At 34.9% G+C, this 18,302-nt stretch overlaps 2 protein-coding genes and 1 pseudogene across 3 annotated transcripts; 1 reads left to right on the top strand and 2 right to left on the bottom strand.

The window, feature by feature from the left end:
* Window positions 1–216: 216 nt before the first annotated feature.
* Window positions 217–1,045, bottom strand: LOC133701996 (wall-associated receptor kinase-like 1; annotated as a pseudogene).
* Window positions 1,046–4,528: 3,483 nt separating this feature from the next.
* On the top strand, window positions 4,529–14,590 carry LOC133701408 (nudix hydrolase 3). Its single transcript, XM_062125314.1, has 21 exons — window positions 4,529–4,792; window positions 5,041–5,220; window positions 5,335–5,412; window positions 5,661–5,757; window positions 6,126–6,259; window positions 6,725–6,806; window positions 7,238–7,324; window positions 8,129–8,235; window positions 8,378–8,549; window positions 8,709–8,959; window positions 9,072–9,153; window positions 9,969–10,034; window positions 10,121–10,198; window positions 10,292–10,387; window positions 10,629–10,735; window positions 10,846–11,014; window positions 12,106–12,189; window positions 13,747–13,841; window positions 13,920–14,010; window positions 14,088–14,234; window positions 14,356–14,590. Exons 1-21 carry the CDS (start codon window positions 4,686–4,688, stop codon window positions 14,407–14,409), a joined length of 2,364 nt encoding a protein of 787 aa, XP_061981298.1. The 5' UTR covers window positions 4,529–4,685; the 3' UTR covers window positions 14,410–14,590.
* A 572-nt stretch (window positions 14,591–15,162) lies between these two features.
* Window positions 15,163–17,791, bottom strand: LOC133701409 (uncharacterized). 2 transcript variants are annotated; one of them, XM_062125315.1, is made up of 5 exons: window positions 17,363–17,791; window positions 16,724–16,941; window positions 16,245–16,373; window positions 15,566–15,697; window positions 15,163–15,414 (listed from the first exon to the last, which is right to left on the bottom strand). In XM_062125315.1, the coding sequence occupies exons 1-5, from the start codon at window positions 17,697–17,699 to the stop codon at window positions 15,301–15,303; spliced, it is 930 nt and encodes a 309-aa protein (XP_061981299.1). In that variant the 5' UTR covers window positions 17,700–17,791; the 3' UTR covers window positions 15,163–15,300. The 2 variants fall into 2 exon arrangements, with proteins under 2 accessions (XP_061981299.1, XP_061981300.1); XM_062125316.1 differs by having other exon boundaries at window positions 16,724–16,924; window positions 17,363–17,758.
* Window positions 17,792–18,302: the final 511 nt, after the last annotated feature.

Raw genomic sequence — 18,302 nt, 5'->3', positions numbered from 1 at the left:
CATTTCCATACATAGGAGCAGTGGAGGATCCCTGTCATCTTATTAATACAACACAACGATGTAATACATGATTCTAAGTTGATTCAACAGCTTCTAAACAGAAGAAAATCATAACACACAAGCCAACATTCTATTTGGTAATTAATTAATAAAGAAAAACATATTAATTATTTGATAATCAAAAGATCAACGTCTGATGATGAAGAATTATTAAAATCACAAGTCATTATTGATGTCGGAAATGCATCCCATGTATTGCATACTGAGATCAGCCATGATATTCTCATTCTCTTGACTGTCTTGTTGAACATTTGATCCCTTTTGAATTATCCTCTCCAACTCTGTGGTTACTTCTTTCATTGTTGGCCGATTTTTCCCATTCAAATTCAAGCATTTTCTTGCAAGATTGCCGACAGCAACAACTTCTTCATTATGATAATGCTCTTTGACTCTAGCATCAAGAATATCAAACAACCTGTTATCTTCCATCAACATGATAAAATGTGTAGCTAAACTTCTACTTTCTGTTAGGCTAGCAGAAAATATTGGTTTTTATCCACTTAAAAGCTCAACCAGAACTACCCCAAAGCTATATACATTGACTAGATTGGAAGTACTCTGGATCCAAGTAGCCAAAAGTACCCTGCACATGAGTGGTCAAGTGAGTTTGATGGATGATAATGGATCTTGAAGATCCAAAATCTGATATTGTGACTCTATATTTCTCATCTAGGAGTATGTTTGTAGACTTAATGTCACGGTGATAAACCGGAATCGATGTTGCCGAGTGTAGATAAGAAAGGGCTCCCGTAACCTTAATGGCAATCCGTAATCGCATTTCCCAAGATAACAAGAAGTCATCATTTTGAACATGGATATACTTGTAAAGATGTAGAGGAACTTTAGTCTCCAAGCAACAACCTAGCAACTTAACCACATTTATGTGGTTGGTTTTGTTGGGGATTCCAACCTTTATGCGTGGACCGGTGATGTACTGATAGTTGCCTATTGGAGGCTTAGCACACTGTGACACAATATTTAACATGGTTCGGCAAATCGCCTACATCCACGGGAGAAGTCCATATTATTAGAGATATATAGAGAAAGGGTTACAACACACATGGAGAAGGAGGATCACTTCACTCAAACTCTACTCCCATTGCTCTCACACATTGCTGCATAAGGCAGCAGGGCTGCTGTCCTTGGCAGCCCCTCTTTCTCTCTTGTTCTCTTCTCTACTCTGCTCAAACTCTGTTGCTCTCTCTCGGTGCCTATTTATAGGCAAGAATGGTGCCACCAGCTCCAGTTGCAGCTGCTGCATTTGTCAATGGATGATGTCGTCCATTAATGGTTGCGGCACATTAATGGCAACAAACCCAACAATCACCCTCTTTGCCATTCATGTGGGGCAACTATCCTCTTGCTTCTTTAGCACAGGCTTGCATCTCGCAACTCTTCCAAGCTTACCATTCTAAGAGAGTCTTTGGCCAAGTTTACAAGTACTTGCCACACCTTTCAATCACCAGAGTCACTAAAGCACACCCTTGCTCACACCAAAGGATCACTTCAACCAGATGGTCTGCCACTTCACAATCTGAAGAGTGTTAACGCTTGTCTCTGAGACAACATTTTCTTTCGAGCGTATCAACCATGCTTGGTCCGAAATGATTCATCAAGCCTTACAGCAAGGCTTACAACACCCCCTCAAACAGAAATTTTCATTTTCAAGTGCGACAATCATTATCTGAGTATCTTAATATGATCATGAGCTCACCACTCTTTCAAAAGTCTAATCATCCCGAAGTTGTGTCTGCCCTCTGTTCCACCCTAGGAACCACACCTTACTTTTCTGTGAGTTTCTTACTCTTAGTCCTAAAAATCTAGGTAGCTCTCCATCTTTAATCATGAAAGCACCCTAGGACTACCAAAATGTTTCTCAATTGAGTGATGATGACTTTTGTCTTTCCATTACGAAGATGATTGGCACTGTTCTCTTTGAAGCACTTGAATTTCCTCGAACTTTTATATATATAAAAAAATTATAGAAAGACAACGTTCAGAAGACGATTCTATGAATAAAACAGGAGAAGAAAAGTCGCCAATTTCTTGAGGGACATAACTTTTTTTATAATGTGGAATATCTAGTAGATAATTAAGTACTTGGAATGCACTTTCTATCAGAAATTAATCAATAATCAAACTGGTCACGTCTATGATACAGTTTTCAATTATGAACCAATTGCTTTCACTTTTATTTAGGTATTGTGCCCAGAAAGTTCCTTGCAATTTATTGATTTGGAAGAGTATTTTTTTCGCACTTATCACAGCCCACCAATCCCCCTGTAGTCCCAAAGAAAAGAAAATAAAATAAAAAGGGGAAAGGAAAAATGGAACTTTTTCACCAAGAAAGAAAAGAAAAGTTTCTAAGAAGTGTGATCAATTCACGCCTAATACTCCTGAAAAGTTTTCATCTATGGTTTCGAAGTGTTATCTTCACAGCTATTCACAAAAGGCACAGGTAATTACGAGCTTGTTTTTACCATTTCTAGCAGTTACTAACACAAATCTTTTTTTTTTATCAAGTATGTATTTCTACATTATCTAGGATTTTATCTATCAATCCCTCCCACTCAATTTAACAATGAAGAATTTTCCTTTAATCATATCCTGACATCCATTTTACACCAATGTCTTTTGTTTTTTTTTGGAAGCTTCGTCAACTCTTATGTGTTGTCACTTTATTTCTTTTATGACATCTTCAAAATTCACAAGTCACAACATGCAAATAGAGAAAAATGAGTGTTAGATTGATCAATTTCAATTGCCTTATAATTACTCTTCCATGTAGAGTTTTATCTAACACATTGTGATTGTTGACCATTATTTATTGACGTTACAAGTGGGCTTTGATGATTTAATAGTTGTGATGCATTTTTCATGGGCTTCTTTTTTTCTCATCATTAAGTTTCTTCTTTTTTAAAGTAACTTTTTCTAACTTTTGTTTTTGCTTTTTTTTTTTTTTTTGCTAAGAAAAGTAATATATTGAAGTTCGATTCTCTTTTCTAGCATGAAGGCTTTTTCTGTATCCATTAAATAGTTTTTATTTTTCTCTTCGTGCCTTTTATTAATATTGCACTAGTTCTTTTTTGGTTTTTCATCTCAATGCCCAATGTTGAAACCTAATTTGACCCTATTTTTATATATATTTTGAAAAAAATTAGAAAAATTCAAAAATTATATATTTTCAATAATTTTAGCTATTTTAATTATTTTATTATTTTCTTCCTTTTTATTTAATTTTGAGTCAAAACATCTTGAAAATCATAAAAAAAAATACAAAATTCAAAAATAAAGAAATTTTTTTTAAAATATAAAAAATAGCTAGGATTTGAATTTAGACCGATAATCAAGCATCATAGGCAAAAACAAGGTTTGAATTAAAGAAGAAAATGGCTTAATTTGATTAAGAGTTGATAAAATTTTATGTTCAAGGATGATTTTGAAACAAATAGCTAAATTATAAATCGATGAAGGGATTAATTGAAGAAGAAGAATATCAAAATTGAGAGTTAAATTAATTAAAATTGCTTAATTTTAGGAGTCAATGATGGATTTGCAAGTCTCAATTAATTTAATTGGGGAAAGAAAAAGGTGATTTAAAGCAAATTGAAATAATTCAAAATCCAAGGACTATAATGAGAATAAAAAATGTTTGACAGGTTTTTATTTTAATTCATTTCAATCATAGCAGTCTAATTGAATTAGTTTGATTCAATTGAGTTCCAAGTTAACTCAAAATCCAAGGACTATAATGAGAATAAAAAATGTTTGACAGGTTTTTATTTTAATTCATTTCAATCATAGCAGTCTAATTGAATTAGTTTGATTCAATTGAGTTCCAAGTTAACTTAATTTAAATCCAAATATTTTTAATTGATTCATTTTGAGTCCAATTAAACCCTAAAATCCAACTATGAATTTTAGATTTTCCAATTATTTATTTTAAAACATGCTAAAAGAGCTGAAACATTGTTTTTTAAAATTAAAAAAAAAAGTCTGGCCCGGACGAAGCGTGAGCATGATACTAAATCCTAACATTTATTTTAATTCAAAAGGCATGCATTACATACTGAATCAAGTCCTTTCTTACTTTTTTTTTTTTTTTTATTTACGTGGGGTGTCCGGGCCAGCTTGCGCGCACCACGACTATTCCCCACCGCCCACTGGACATCCTGCAAGCCCAGAAGCAGGTTAGGCACCGCGGGGGTGACAGGCGTGCACATAGAGGGTCGAACCCGAGACGGGGATGGAACAAGTCACATGATTGACCACAGCAGCTAGACCCTCAAGTGCCAAGTCTTTTCTTACTTGTACAGACAAGAAATATATTTTTTTGACAACTCATTAGGATTCAATCACATTTCAGCCAAATTGGATGCAATTGACCAAAACCAAGTACAGGATACAAATTGATTTTTGAAAAGCCCAAGAAAAAATAATATTTTTTAAAAAAGGACAAAGAAACTGGGTTGCCTGAAGAAAACGCAGGCAGCTGGCATGTCCTGCTATAGTATGTCACTCGAATTTATTCTTTTTTTCTCTAACAATTTATAGGCATCAAAAAAGGACACAAGCAGAACAAGTTAGCCCTTTTATTCCCTCTCAGATAAAACAGTAAAGGAAAAATGGAAGACGCTGCTGCTGCTGCTGCATCATCAGCTGTAGTCGTGGAAGAAGAGCGCCTCGACGTTCTCAACAAAACCGGACAAAAAATCGGCATTTCGAAGCCCAGGCAATCACTAATCTCTCTTCTTCCTCTCTCTATCTCTTAATCGATCATCTTAATGTTACGTATGTTTTGATTAAACACCTAATTAATGCCTCTAATTACGCTACTGTGCGACGTCGTTTATAGCACTGAAAATTAAAACAGAGCAATTTTTTAAAAACAATTTTCCTTTTATTTTTTACCGTTACTTTGTTTGTTGTTTGGTTTCTGAGAAAAAGAAATTGTGATTCTTTTATTTTTTGGAAATTTAGAGGAGAAGTTCATAGAGATGGAGATTACCACAGAGCGGTTCACGTGTGGATTTACTCCGAAAGCACACAAGAATTGCTTCTTCAACGTCGCGCCGATTGCAAGGATTCCTGGCCAGGCCGATGGGATATCTCAAGCGCCGGCCATATTTCTGCTGGCGATTCTTCACTTGTGTCCGCTCAGTGAGTCAATTTGCAACAGTTTATTTTATTTTATTATCTTGTCAATTAATTTCTTGCTGCATAAGAATAACTTTTCTTTTATTAAACTAATTTTTCTTACTGTTATGCGTTTAGGAGAGAGCTTCAGGAAGAGCTAGGCATTAGCCTTCCAAAGGATGCGTTTGAACATATTTTTATTTATCTTCAAGAGTGGTTAGTATTTATTTATATATACATCAAATTCCTTATTTTTTTTTATACAGGACCGATCAAATTCCTTATTTAACTGTACAAGTTTTATAGGATACCTGGTCTATGGAGACCGGACCGATTAAATTAATTGGTGTAATGGATTGTGATATTATGATTTTGATTTAATTGATCTCGTTGACGTAGACTGGGGGATTGGGAGAATGCAACAAGGCTTGTATTAATTGATTGTACTTTATATTTGAATGCAGTGTTATAAATGATGGGAAATTCATCAATAATGAGTTCAATGATGTGTATCTTGTGACAATTGTAGATCCGATTCCTCTTGAAGCATTTACTCTTCAGGTAAGAAAATGTGTGCTCTTCATTCTCCTTTGATGAGTGTTGGTTTGTGTTAATACATGTTTTATCTATTATCAACTGGTTTTGATAAAAAATCAATTTGGAGAATACCACTTGTTTATGCTTGAAAGTTTTCTTTTTTCTTGCACGTTCAGACTTTTTCCAGTTGGTGTTTTATATCTGAATTTTTTATACATGTTCTGGTACATGCACATTATTTTGTTTTCTGCCAAATAATGTGCTCTTTTCATTTGAAGGTTCGATGGAGAGTGGCATGCCTATCATTTCAGACATGAATATTTCATTAATTGGTTACTGCTATTAAGTTGTGAAAAATATGAATGCTTGTTTATGATTTCACTTTATGATAGGAAACAGAAGTATCTGCTGTTAAATACATTTCGTTCGAGGAATATAGAAGCTTACTTGTCAAAGAAGATCCTGATTATGTGCCCTATGATGTAGATGAACAGTATGGCCAACTCTTTGAAATCATTAGGAAAAGGTATGCTAAACAGTATCTTTTTTAGTAAAATTAACTATGCTAGTTATAACATCTTTTCTCAACTGTGGTGGAATGCATCCTATGGTTATCTTTTTGTCTCAAGTTCTTTAACAATTAAGCGAATCAAAGAAACATATTTACTCCTTATTTGTAAGGTTACATTCGATTTCGTCTTTAGCATTTGACTCAACATGCAAAAACTTTTTCCGAGTGCATGCCGAGAGTTTTGAAGGTGAATTCATGCTTTCCTACCTCATGTTTGTGAATATTGCACCATGTTATTTAGCTGCATCTGGAAAAGCTTTCCTTTTGTTGTCAACTGGTGTGTAAAACACTTTTTTTGGACACCTTTGTACTAGTTTCCTATCAAAAAAGTCAAATTGTGTGCATATTATCACCTTAATTCATTGAAGGGGTTCTAATAATTTCTTTCCGCTTATGATGTCTTTCATCTAATTTTCTTAGGTACACAGAGAACACTGTAGCGCGCAGTTTGAGTCTACAAAAGCAACTCTTTCGATATGCTTCTGTTTCTCTGGATGCTGAGGTTGTCTACTTTCTCTTTCCATTTGCATTGATCTCTCTGCTATCTTAGTAGCTACGCTATCTGTGGCAAAGTACGCTCAGTTTATGTAACTTAGTTGTGAACTTAAATTGATGGTTTAACTTGTTAGTTTACAATATTTTCTTCCTTTCAGAAAGGGATAAAAACCGGATAAAAGGGGAAGGTGTTTGTTTTGTGAAAGAATGCTTGGGCCTACATTAATTTGAATTTGTACTTGTGGAAAATATTGAGTAATTGGAAACTGCCTCTTTAGCAATTGCGATCAAGAAATTAATAGCACTTTTAATTTTTTGTCATTCTCATAACTAGAATACTAGTGTTGGTATTGCTACTACTATTTCTTAAATGCTAATGTTTTTTGTTCTTAATGCAAATAGGATTGAATTTAGTATTTTTTTTCCTTCTTTCTTCAGTTGACAGGTCTATCAAATACAGACAGGAAGACTCTTGGTTTACTTATCAAGGCTGCAAAACTTATGGATGAAATATTCTACCTTCAGGTACTTACCATTGCAAAACAATGTGAATGCACATGTGCAAGAAGTAGGCTGATACACTCATACAATCTGCAGAAACTATTGGTTTACAGATGTCTTCCATGTGGTAGACTTGAATACCAATATACCTGTGCATGCCCCATGAAATGATATTTTTGTTCATGATCTGTATAGTTACTAAAGTGTTTCTCTAGCTCGAGCAGTGGTCTATTTGGTAACGAGCATGCCCAGTCATTTTGTCTGCCTTCCTTTTTCTTTTCCTTTGGGGGTGGGAAGGCCAAAGGTGATCAGGGCAAACAAAGTGAGAAAAACCCTAAGCTGGGAAACAAGACCTGTAATTTACTCAACAGAAAGTTCAATGGAAACGTCTGGGTGAGAGAGGCCTTCTGAATTTGTTAGACAATCCCTCATAGAAGGGAACTGAGCAGAAAGAACTTTGGCTTAAGCATTCAAGACATGACTTGGCATTATGTATAGTAGTGACTCATAAAACATTTCAAGATGTGGACTCATAATAAAGTCAAGTAGTTTCTTTCTGATTTGATGTTATGTTGCAAACTTGCCCAAATTCTTTTCATTTGGATCTCCTGTCAGTGAAATAGTTGATATTTGTATTTGAAACTTTGTACAAGTAATGTGAATGTCATTCTTCTGTGTAACTTTACATGATTTGTTTCTCCTTCCTACAAAATTCAGATAATTAGTCTCTTGTAAAATCCAATACAATAAGCCTATTTATGATTGCAATAATTAGCAACTGTGAATGACTGTTAGCGGTGCCTCTTGCTTTTTTCTGCTTCTAATCAGGTTTGGTACAGCAATCCAGCTCTAAGAGATTGGTTGAAGGAGCATGCTAGTGCATCAGAATTAGACAAGCTCAAATGGATGTATTATTCAATTAATAAGAGCCCCTGGTGAGTCTTTTTTTGAGGTGCTGCTTCTTTGAGCTCTTATGTGTGTGCGCTTGGAACAAGCTAAGAATTCACCATTCCCCAACTTTTTATATATATTTTTAAGAGAAATACCTGTCGATTAGAATTTATTGGTGATCAACAGGTCCTGTCTTGATGAAAACGAGGCATTTTTAACAACCACAGATTCAGCCATCAAGTTACTTCCTGAAGCCACGAAGCCAGTCAGTGGATGGAAGGGTCTGGAATATAAAGCAGCATTTCCCATGCTAAAACCACCTGGTGCAAATTTTTACCCTCCAGATATGGACAAAAAGGTATGCATGGGAGGATCATTATGCAAGTTGAAGTTAATTTTTTTAAAATAGGATCACCATCATATATTTGTGACTGGAAAACTGTTTGATGCTTCTGTCATCATTTAGATCTCTCCCCCTCTATACCTACTATAATAATAAGTTTCTCTTATGTCACAGGAATTTAAATTATGGAATGACAGTCTGACAGAGAAAGAACAAAATGATGCAATGGGCTTTTTCACCGTCATCAAAAGACACAGTGAATTTAGTTTGGATTCTTCTTCACCTAATCATGGAGTTCATGGGACAAATCATTTAATGACTGCCCATGATCTATATAGTGTTCCTTACTCAAAGGAGTATAACTCCTTCCTTAGAAAAGCTGCAGAACTATTGCATGAAGCTGGGGACTTGGCTGGCTCACCTAGGTATATAGAGTTATACTAGATTTTTCTTGTTGCCAGTAACTCATTTGTTCACATCATACTGAATACTATTCCACTTACAGATGATTGTTGAATTTGTTCTTCTGCTGTGTAGTTTGAAGAGGTTACTACATAGCAAGGCTGACGCATTCCTCTCAAATGACTATTATGAATCAGATATAGCCTGGATGGAATTGGTTAGTATGCAGAATACTTTGACATTCCTGAAAACACACAAAGTTTTTGGTTCGGGTATATGGTGATAAGAATGACATCTGGTGCATGGTATTTTTTTCCCCCTGTCATCAGCACTCTAGTTTGAGATAAAAGGGCTCTGTAGGAATTGTTTCGCATGAGCAAGTTTTCTAATACTGAGAAAGGGATACGATTTTGGGGGATTGTTAATGCTGGCACTTGCTTGTGTACACTCCCCCTCCCCCCGGGCCACCACAATCACATAGTTATGGATATTGAATCATGGTGACTGTTTTCTTTATATACGACTCTCCTTTTTCTGAATGAGGTGGAATTGTAATAGGAGCAAGAGAGGCACTTGAAGGTCTGCTGAGGCCTTCTAACTTAAAAAATTTGGAAACGTTCTGTCATTCTGCAATATTTCACAGGTCTCAGCAGTCTGCATAACTTACCTGATTTATTGTTTGTTTTGTTCCTCAAGGAAAAAGGAAATAGCTTAGGCTAAGAATAAAGCAAAAAAGTGATCTGTACCTATCATGGAATGATGAAAACTAACTATGTTAGCAATTGGATGTTTACACTTTCTAAATAAACTAATAATGTTATAATATGAAAAAGATAGGGCTCAATCATTGGATTTTTCATTTTCTAAGTCTTTATTCTCATGTAGCCATTTACTTTTAATAACATCAATTGTGTGTTTGTTGAGTTTTTCCAAGAATGAATGGGTTAGATCTTTGTTTCACTGTTAAGGTGCTTAAATTCTTAATATTCTCATCTAGATTCATGACTTGTCTTAAACTATCTCTGGATTTAGGACTCTAAGCTGGACGTTACCATAGGTCCATATGAGACGTACGAGGATGCAATTTTTGGCTACAAGGTAGCATTGATCTTAAATTCTTTCCTGACATATTCATCATCTCTCGGGTAGCATAAATGACTCTGAGTTCTGTTATGTTTTCTCAGGCAACATTTGAAGCATTCATTGGTATCCGGGATGACAAAGCAACTGCTCAACTAAAATTGTTTGGTGATAATTTGCAGGTATTGAGTCATTTTATATGCAAAGTTGGTACTTGTTTTTCTTGGGACTTCTCTTTTTATATTCATGATTTCTAACAGAGTATATCTGTTTAGTTTTTGGAACAAAATCTTCCAATGGACAGTGCATACAAATCAAAAAATGTCAATGCTGCTCCCATTCGGGTCATCCGGCTTCTTTATAATGCAGGGGTATGTTCTTGGAATATATATAGGACAAATCTCTGTCTTTTGTTGTTTCTCTATTGTACCTTTTTTTTGGCATGAACCCATCCCGTTTACAATACCAGGATCTAAAACTCTGTTGGTCCATCCTTTAAAGATCAGCTTTTTGGGGAAACTTTTGCTGAAATACTTCTCCCCACCCCTTATGTATGAGTTCCTTTTTCAAAGGAGGGAAAACCAAGGCTGATGGGTTTTAATTTGACATCAGGATGTAAAGGGTCCTCAAACTGTTGCTTTCAATTTACCAAATGATGAGCGTATAGTAAAAGATCGAGGAACTTCAATGGTCATGCTGAAGAATGTTTCAGAGGCAAAGTATAATTTCTTACCTTATTTCTAAACCTGTTATAATGATTGTTGCTTTCTGAAAATATGTTAATGTTAGTATTGGTAATTACTTTAAATATCACGTCTGTCCTAATCAGGTTCAAGCATATTCTTCAGCCCATAGCTGATGTTTGTATTAGCAAGGAACAAAAAGGATTGGTAGATTTTGAATCTTTCTTTACGCACACTATATGCCATGAGTGCTGCCATGGTATTGGGCCTCATACTATCACACTTCCAGATGGCCAAAAGTCAACAGTAAGAAAGGTTATTTACATAACTTTTCTTTTTATACTACATCTATAATTTATGGATTGTTTTGCATTCATATGTTTTTGATAATGGGGCATACATAGATAGCTACCCTCTCTTTAAGTAAATTCCTCATTTCCACAGAGTACTGGAGGGAGATTTCTATTTTATAAAACTGGAAGTTTTATTATATACCAGAATTCAAACAGGATATATTACCATGTTGCTGGAATATATTTGTGTGCTCTTATGGTTTAATTTTCCCACCCTACTTTTGTGTCTTCTATAACCTGAAAGCATCTCAACCTCTACACATCTTTGACTGTTTAAAATGAGACGAGCATTGCCATATCTTTTACAACCTTATGTTTGATTCCAAACAGTTTTCTTTATATGGAATCGTTCTTCAGCTCTTCACAGAAAGTAATTGTAATTGAGATTTTTAAGCCTCAATTTAAACTACTAGATGGTTTTAGGGAGACCAAATTTTGGAGTTATTTTGTGACTTCAGTTTTGGAAACAAGAAGTGTGGTTAGTGTAATTGCAACAATGTCAGTGGTAGTCAATGTAATTTATCATTTATTCCATTTCATATTCCTTTCTTCAGTTTTATTCAGTAGAAATTCTGCCTTTGATGTTTCTTTCATTGTTAAGTTGTGCCTGAAGTAGTAGTCTACTGGGCCTTGAAATCTGTGGATAGGGGCCTTGCTGAGAGTTCCTTTCATCTTTCTCTTTTTTAACTCAATATTTAATATGTATAAAGGAATTTTGTCCTCCAAATAGAGGTATCTGGAGTGATGATCTGACTAGTTTATTTATCCCTTTCCATAGTTACATCATTTGTGATTCAGTTGCCTTAATCCATTACTTTAATATGGGGCACATTTATTGTGACTTATAGCACATCTCATGCATGGTCTCTGTAACTGTATTTTTTTTATGAAAGTTGATCATTTTCTATGACCTGGTCTTTTATCATTACCTGTTCAAAATAACTGTAGTGGAAATGAAACAGAACAACACTTCAATGAAAGACTATTATTTTATTGTTTCAATTTATTTGCATTCTGATAGCAACTGTTGTTTTTCTTCATATTTTAATGCAGGAGCTTCAAGAACTCCACTCTGCTTTGGAAGAAGCCAAAGCTGATATAGTTGGCCTTTGGGCCCTAAAGTTCTTAATCAACCAGGTTACTGACTAAATTTAATTAATATTATCATATATAGACACCAGATATGTGTGCTGCACTGCCACTTTAGATTTCATGTCAAAGATGCTGAATTTAAAGTCATTCAACAATGCATTTACAAGTGTCTATGAAGTAGTCTGGGTTTTTGGTCAGAGGGTAAATAAGGTCCATCCAAAGAGTTAGCACAAGTGGTTAATGCTTGGCCTAGAGATCCTGGGTTCAAGTCTTGTCTTTGGATGACATGTGAATTTCTAATTCTTGTCGGTATCAAGGGTGGCTCTTCCCAAAAGAAAAGGTCTTCATCAACCCTAGTGCTGGTGTAGCCAGTTCCAAGTAGAGGTGATGTCCCATTGCAGTCTTACCCCTATGTTTAGATGATCATGAAGAAGATAATTCGTAGAAGAAGATAATTCGTAAAAGTAGAATCGCCGCTTAAGTTGCTTACACATCTAGGAAAGATAGTAACTGTAGTTTATCCTCATCGAGGTTACTATTTATTTTAACAGAAGAGAATTTATTATACAAATCCATGTCAATGAAGTTCTAATCCAAGGGAATTTATTATACAAATCCATTTCAATATCCATTTTTCTTTCTTGAGTTCTGTTTTGATTATCGACCTCTTTTATAGAGATTAAAACGAGTTTTAAGGCTTGTTTGTTTTTGCGTTTTAAAAGCGTTTTTGAAAAAAATTGAATTTTTATTTATTTTTTTTTGCTTTAAATTAGTTATTTTTTGTTGTTTTCAAATCATTTTAAGAAATTAAAAAATATTATTTTGATGCATTTTCGAGTGAAAAGTACTTTGAAAAGTAATTGGTACCACTCTTCCAAACACCACTTTAGTCTCTCACTAAATTAGCGTTAGGCCTTTAGAACCCAACTGAGAAGGAAGGAGCTTGGGTTGAATTCAATTATCAAATTAATGACCTATACCTAAGAAAATACAAAGAATTTGAATTCGGATTTTTAGGCTCCAATCCACCGGCTAAACCATAGAAATAAAACACTTCCAAATTCAAATTATAAAAAGCTTGCAATAATAAAGACATGGGCTTTAACTTCATATTCACCTGCCACGCCATGTATTTTAAAAAATAAAATTGGGTTCACTACTTGCTTCTTTTTCAAAAAAGAAAAAATACAAAGAGATTCATTAGCGTACCAAAATTAAAAATGAAAATGAAAACAGAATGTAAAACAACAACAATCAATTTTTCTACTTTTTTTGCATTTCTTTTTTTTTTCTAATTTTTCTTATGGGAAAAAATTGGATGATGAAATAAGAGATCTTAGTTCTCATCAACCTGTAACTTAAAGTGTTTCAGATGCATCAAGAAATCTCATAATATGTTTTCCTAGAATCCTGGGAATGCATCTTTGAAATGTTGAACTATGTTTGACAGAAGAATCTAGTTGTCTGATCAATATTCTGGATGTATTTGATACACTTTAGTGGGGATAATAACTAGGTGCTGGTCTATTTTTACCGTGTGATTGGGTAGTATTATGATTTTATTGTAATGTATATTACGTGATTCTATTTTTGTTCTCTCAGGATTTACTTCCTAGGAGTATGGTAAAATCTATGTATGTTTCATTCCTTGCGGGGTGCTTCCGGTCAGTTCGTTTTGGTTTAGAGGAAGCTCATGGGTAAGCTAATTAATCATTCTTCTCTGGTTCCATGCTTGGCATAATCTAAAGGACTTCGTATCTACTGAAATTCCTTAGGAAAGGACAAGCACTGCAATTTAACTGGATGTATGAGAAAGAAGCCTTCATCTTGCATCCTGATGAGACATTTTCTGTTGATTTTGCCAAGGTATGGTTGCTTCAACTTTCCTTTTTCATGGATTTATCTCACTGAGTAGGACCATCAACTCTGTTTTCATTTCAAAGGTTGAAGAGGCTGTTGAAAGCTTGAGTAGGGAGATACTCACCATACAGGCAAAAGGTGACAAGGAGGCTGCAGATTTGCTGTTACAGAAATACTGTAAAATGACACGGCCATTGAAACATGCTCTGGAAAAATTAGAGAGTGTTCAGGTATGGGCTGTGACACCCTTCTAGTTCCCCACCGCACATGTTTCTATCTAATGAGAGCTGGGCTGTTTTCAGGAATGTGTACTTGTTACCTATAATTTCGTTCATTGTCCTTGCCTTTCAGGTCCCTGTGGATATATATCCCATATTTTCCACTGTTAATGAAATAGCAGAGTAAAGGTAGCGTCTCGGGATTAGGCCAATCCCTTCGTTTTCTAGCCAAGCTGATTAATAAGTGAATGGCAATTAGTGGACAGTGCTGCCACAGTACCCTCAATGTTTCCATCAATTAAATCAGCAACGTTGTTGTCTTATTATCTGCATTTGATGAATGTGTTTTTTCTTGTTTTTTTTCCCCATTGCTTGCGTTGGTCCTTGTTATGATGCAGATTATTTAAAGTGTGTTAAATTATTTAAAAGTAAGAAATGTTTTGAATGTGGCAAAATTTTTAAAATATTTTCTGTTTGAAAATATATTAAAATAATATTTTAAAAAAATAACTTAATACTAGCCCAATAAAACAATTTAAAAATCAAAAAAATCAAAAAAATATTATTTCATCTGTAAAAATAAACATCCTGTTTAGTAAGGAAAGTTGTGAGGATGCCGCTGCTCTAAGCCACTGTTATGGCTGCATTACGCTACACTACAGCCATAGCTACTGCATATGTCAATCACAGGTTGGTTAACTGATGATTTACTGACCTGAAATGATCAATTGAATACCCAATCTCCTTTCTTCTTCTTCTTTTATTAAAATGTAGTTTCAAATACTTTTTTTGAAAAAGAAAATCAAATCTTTAATAAATCCAGGTCAACATCATGACTCATAACCCAAGCTTTGAATGACCCAAGCTTTGAACTGGGTTAACCAGGAGTTACAGTTTGAGGTATAGAAGAACCGGTCTAAAATGAATAATAACGCAAAAATGAAATGAATTGCAGTGAACTTTATTTCAAGGTCAATTTGGAAAACAGAAAAGGGACAGAAAGAAAATTGTGAGCCCATCAGAGGCACACTCTGAGAAGGGTGTATTCCAGTCCATTGACAAAGTAAAAGTCCACATGCTAGACAACTTCTAACTCTTTAAGCCAAGCTGTGTGTAGGGGGCAAGGATCAGGTTTCCCTTCAGCAACAGCCTTGTCGGAGAGAGAATAGAACCAGCCATTCCTCCATTTAAACTGGCAAGAAATTAATTTTCATGTGAGAAGCAAAATCACAGCAAAATAAGGTTAGGGCTCGAGTCTCAAACTACTTTGCATCCACCAACCAAATCAGAATTGATGAAATTGTGCTGAATGCTTCAAAGGTATGACTAACAAAAGCATTTACCTCCTTAACAGCTGTAGGGAAATGGGCAACAGCACGTGAGTAAGCACATAACCTTTCCTCAATAGCTTCTTCAAATACTATTCCTTTTTCTGCAGCTGCTGCAGAAGCAAGTTCTGCGATAAGGCTAGACACCTGGAAACATAAATATCAGTATCAATCTGATCTATTCATGTTAGAGATCTCATTGTGCTTGAACAATTTCAAGAACTTAACAATCATAATCTTGTGAAGCAAAGGTCTGCACAAGGAGAGGAAGCTTGGCAAATGGCTGGAAGGAAAGGGCTTCTTGCCAATTTGTCCAAGCATGACTGTCTTAGGCATAATATAATCTAGTAAGTTTAAGTACAAGATCGTGATTGACGCACCACAAAGAAGACAGAAAAAGGGCAAGCAAAAAATGCCTACTTTAACAATTATATCATCCAATTGATGTAAATCTTAAAGTCCACAAAGCATACAGAAATAGCACTGATAGGGTGTGTCGGCTTTTTTAACCAGCATCAAGTACACAGTGAATTATCTGCAATCAAATGAAGGCGTTCTGGAAATAAATAATGAAATAAGCAATTTAATTGATCTAAAATTCACTATAAACTATAGATATTGCAAAAGATATGCAGTAGCTTAAAACTCCTCAAACTCTGATGCTTTAACTCATCATTGTCAACGGCAGATTTACCTCAGAGCGGAATTCTTTCTCCACAGCACCAACAGTTGCCCCTGGATGACGAGCTCCAACAAGCATGAATGCTGAAATCCAGATCAGCTTCTCTAACATTTGCTTCTGAAAAGTTTCCTTGTCAAGAACCTGAATACAACAATGAATAATAATGTAAATATGCCAGACTACTATCACAACATGAATTCCTCAATTCTGAATGCAAAGGTGAAAGAAGGGGAACGTTAGACTAAGTTTGCCCACTGAAAAAATTGAAAACCAAAACACCTATCCCATCAAAATGCCAAACTTTGCCTTCTATATACAATATCATTGGATTACATAGTTAAACCTGACACTCTGAGCTTTTTTGTGTCAACCTCCACTCCCTACCACCACAGCCCCATCTTAACATTTTTTTTTTCCTGAAAAGCCTAATGAATTCCCTCAAACGGTTTCAACCAGACAATAATTAAAAAAAAAATAAAAAGCTTATTTACCTTACAGGAGAGACCTCCAGCATGCAACCTAGCAGCTACTGCAGACGCCCATTTTCCATATGCTGCAGTCAATCCTTCAGGATTGGTATCAGTCTTTCCATCAATAGGAGGTTCTCCAAGCTTTGAGACAGCAAAATATGCCAGCACTTGGTCTGCATCACCAAGACCTTTACTTTGAAACCATGGCTCCAGCATCCCATTCTGGAAAAAAACCAAATCTGCTAGATTGTCAACATCCACTCAATCAATCATCACCATTTATCAGAAGCCATAAAATGCATAGCAAAGATTAAAAAACCCAAACTTTCAGATCAAATAATTCCATAATAACATAATCCAACAGCATTAACGAAGAATGCACTGAAGTTTTATCACTCAACTGTGTTCATTTTGACACTAAACTATCCTAAAAAGTTAAGCAACACGAGGGGTAACCAATACATTATAGACACCTATATCTTCCAATTAAACATTAACCCCAAATAAAACATAGAAAAATGAGTACCCTCCTATATACCACTCAATTCAATTAGAACATAAAATAGCATAATTCAATCAACAAAACCAAAAACAAAAACAAATTGTTATATAACCATTTTCATAAAAGCAGCAAAGTAACGTATAATCAGGTATCAGTACCGCTCCATCTAGACTTAGGTGTGACTTCAAGAACAGCATCAAGATCGTCATTTCTTGTACAAACCAAAATGGGACCCTCAAAATCAAGTGGCACAGGGTCTCCTCTCTTCACCAGCAAATCCTGACCACTACCCATTTCTTGTAAGGCCCTTCCCACCCTTCCACCACCAACAATCACAGCTGGGGCCACCTTGGCAGCAGTTGGGGCTGTGGCCATAGCTAAAGTTTGAGTCTTTTGAGTTCTAGTAATGATTCTGGTGCCAAAAAACGTGAACTTTGAATTGGATTTAATGAGAGAGGAGTTGCAGAGAGTAGCTGTGAGTGTGTGGGTGGCCATGTGTTTTGGTGGTGATGGTGGGTTTATTAGCAATGCAGGAGATGGGTTTTGATTGTGTTGGGGCCATGGTGGCTGCTAATATTGAAGAAGCAAAGTGACAAGAAGGGGATCACCACTCAATTTCTACCTATTTATCCAAAAATAAGCATACAGCCCCACTCGTGTCTTTTTTTTTTGTCCCTTACAAATTACATTCAGCATAGATTCTTATGAGTTTATTATAATTTACAAAAAATTATAAATTCTCTATAGTATAAAAAATAATTAAATAATTCTTTGATAGTGCTAATAATATTTAATTTAACAACATTTTGTTTTAAAAATTTACTTCTTTTTTCATCAAATTTTCCATTTTATCTACTTGTTTTTTTATCCTTTTTATTTCTTAAATTAAAAATAAAAATAAAATGAAAAAGAAAATAAAATCAATGAAAATAAAAAAATTACAAAACAACTATAAAAAATAATAATAATATTTTTAAAAAACTATGAGGACTAATTAATTGTTTTTGCTAAACTAAGTTACAATTAACTCAAATAGTTATTTTTTATATGATCTATTTTTTTATATATATAAAAAACTAATTCATCCCTTTCTAAATT

The sequence above is a fragment of the Populus nigra genome, chromosome 8, assembly GCF_951802175.1.
Source record: "Populus nigra chromosome 8, ddPopNigr1.1, whole genome shotgun sequence".
In the NCBI taxonomy this organism is placed as follows: domain Eukaryota; kingdom Viridiplantae; phylum Streptophyta; class Magnoliopsida; order Malpighiales; family Salicaceae; genus Populus; species Populus nigra.
This window is presented reverse-complemented; position numbering and strand designations above follow the sequence as displayed.

Bases quoted from the DNA above. Each gene is read 5' to 3' on its own strand.
- LOC133701408 (XM_062125314.1), top strand. From the start codon at position 4,686: ATGGAAGACGCTGCTGCTGCTGCTGCATCATCAGCTGTAGTCGTGGAA. The intron at 5,221-5,334 runs GTGAGTCAATTT...TTATGCGTTTAG, and splicing joins TCTTCACTTGTGTCCGCTCA to GAGAGAGCTTCAGGAAGAGC. The intron at 8,236-8,377 runs GTGAGTCTTTTT...GGTGATCAACAG, and splicing joins TCAATTAATAAGAGCCCCTG to GTCCTGTCTTGATGAAAACG.
- LOC133701409 (XM_062125315.1), bottom strand. From the start codon at position 17,699: ATGGCCACCCACACACTCACAGCTACTCTCTGCAACTCCTCTCTCATT. The intron at 16,942-17,362 runs GTACTGATACCT...ACAATCTAGCAG, and splicing joins ACCTAAGTCTAGATGGAGCG to ATTTGGTTTTTTTCCAGAAT. The intron at 15,415-15,565 runs GTAAATGCTTTT...ATTTCTTGCCAG, and splicing joins TCCCTACAGCTGTTAAGGAG to TTTAAATGGAGGAATGGCTG.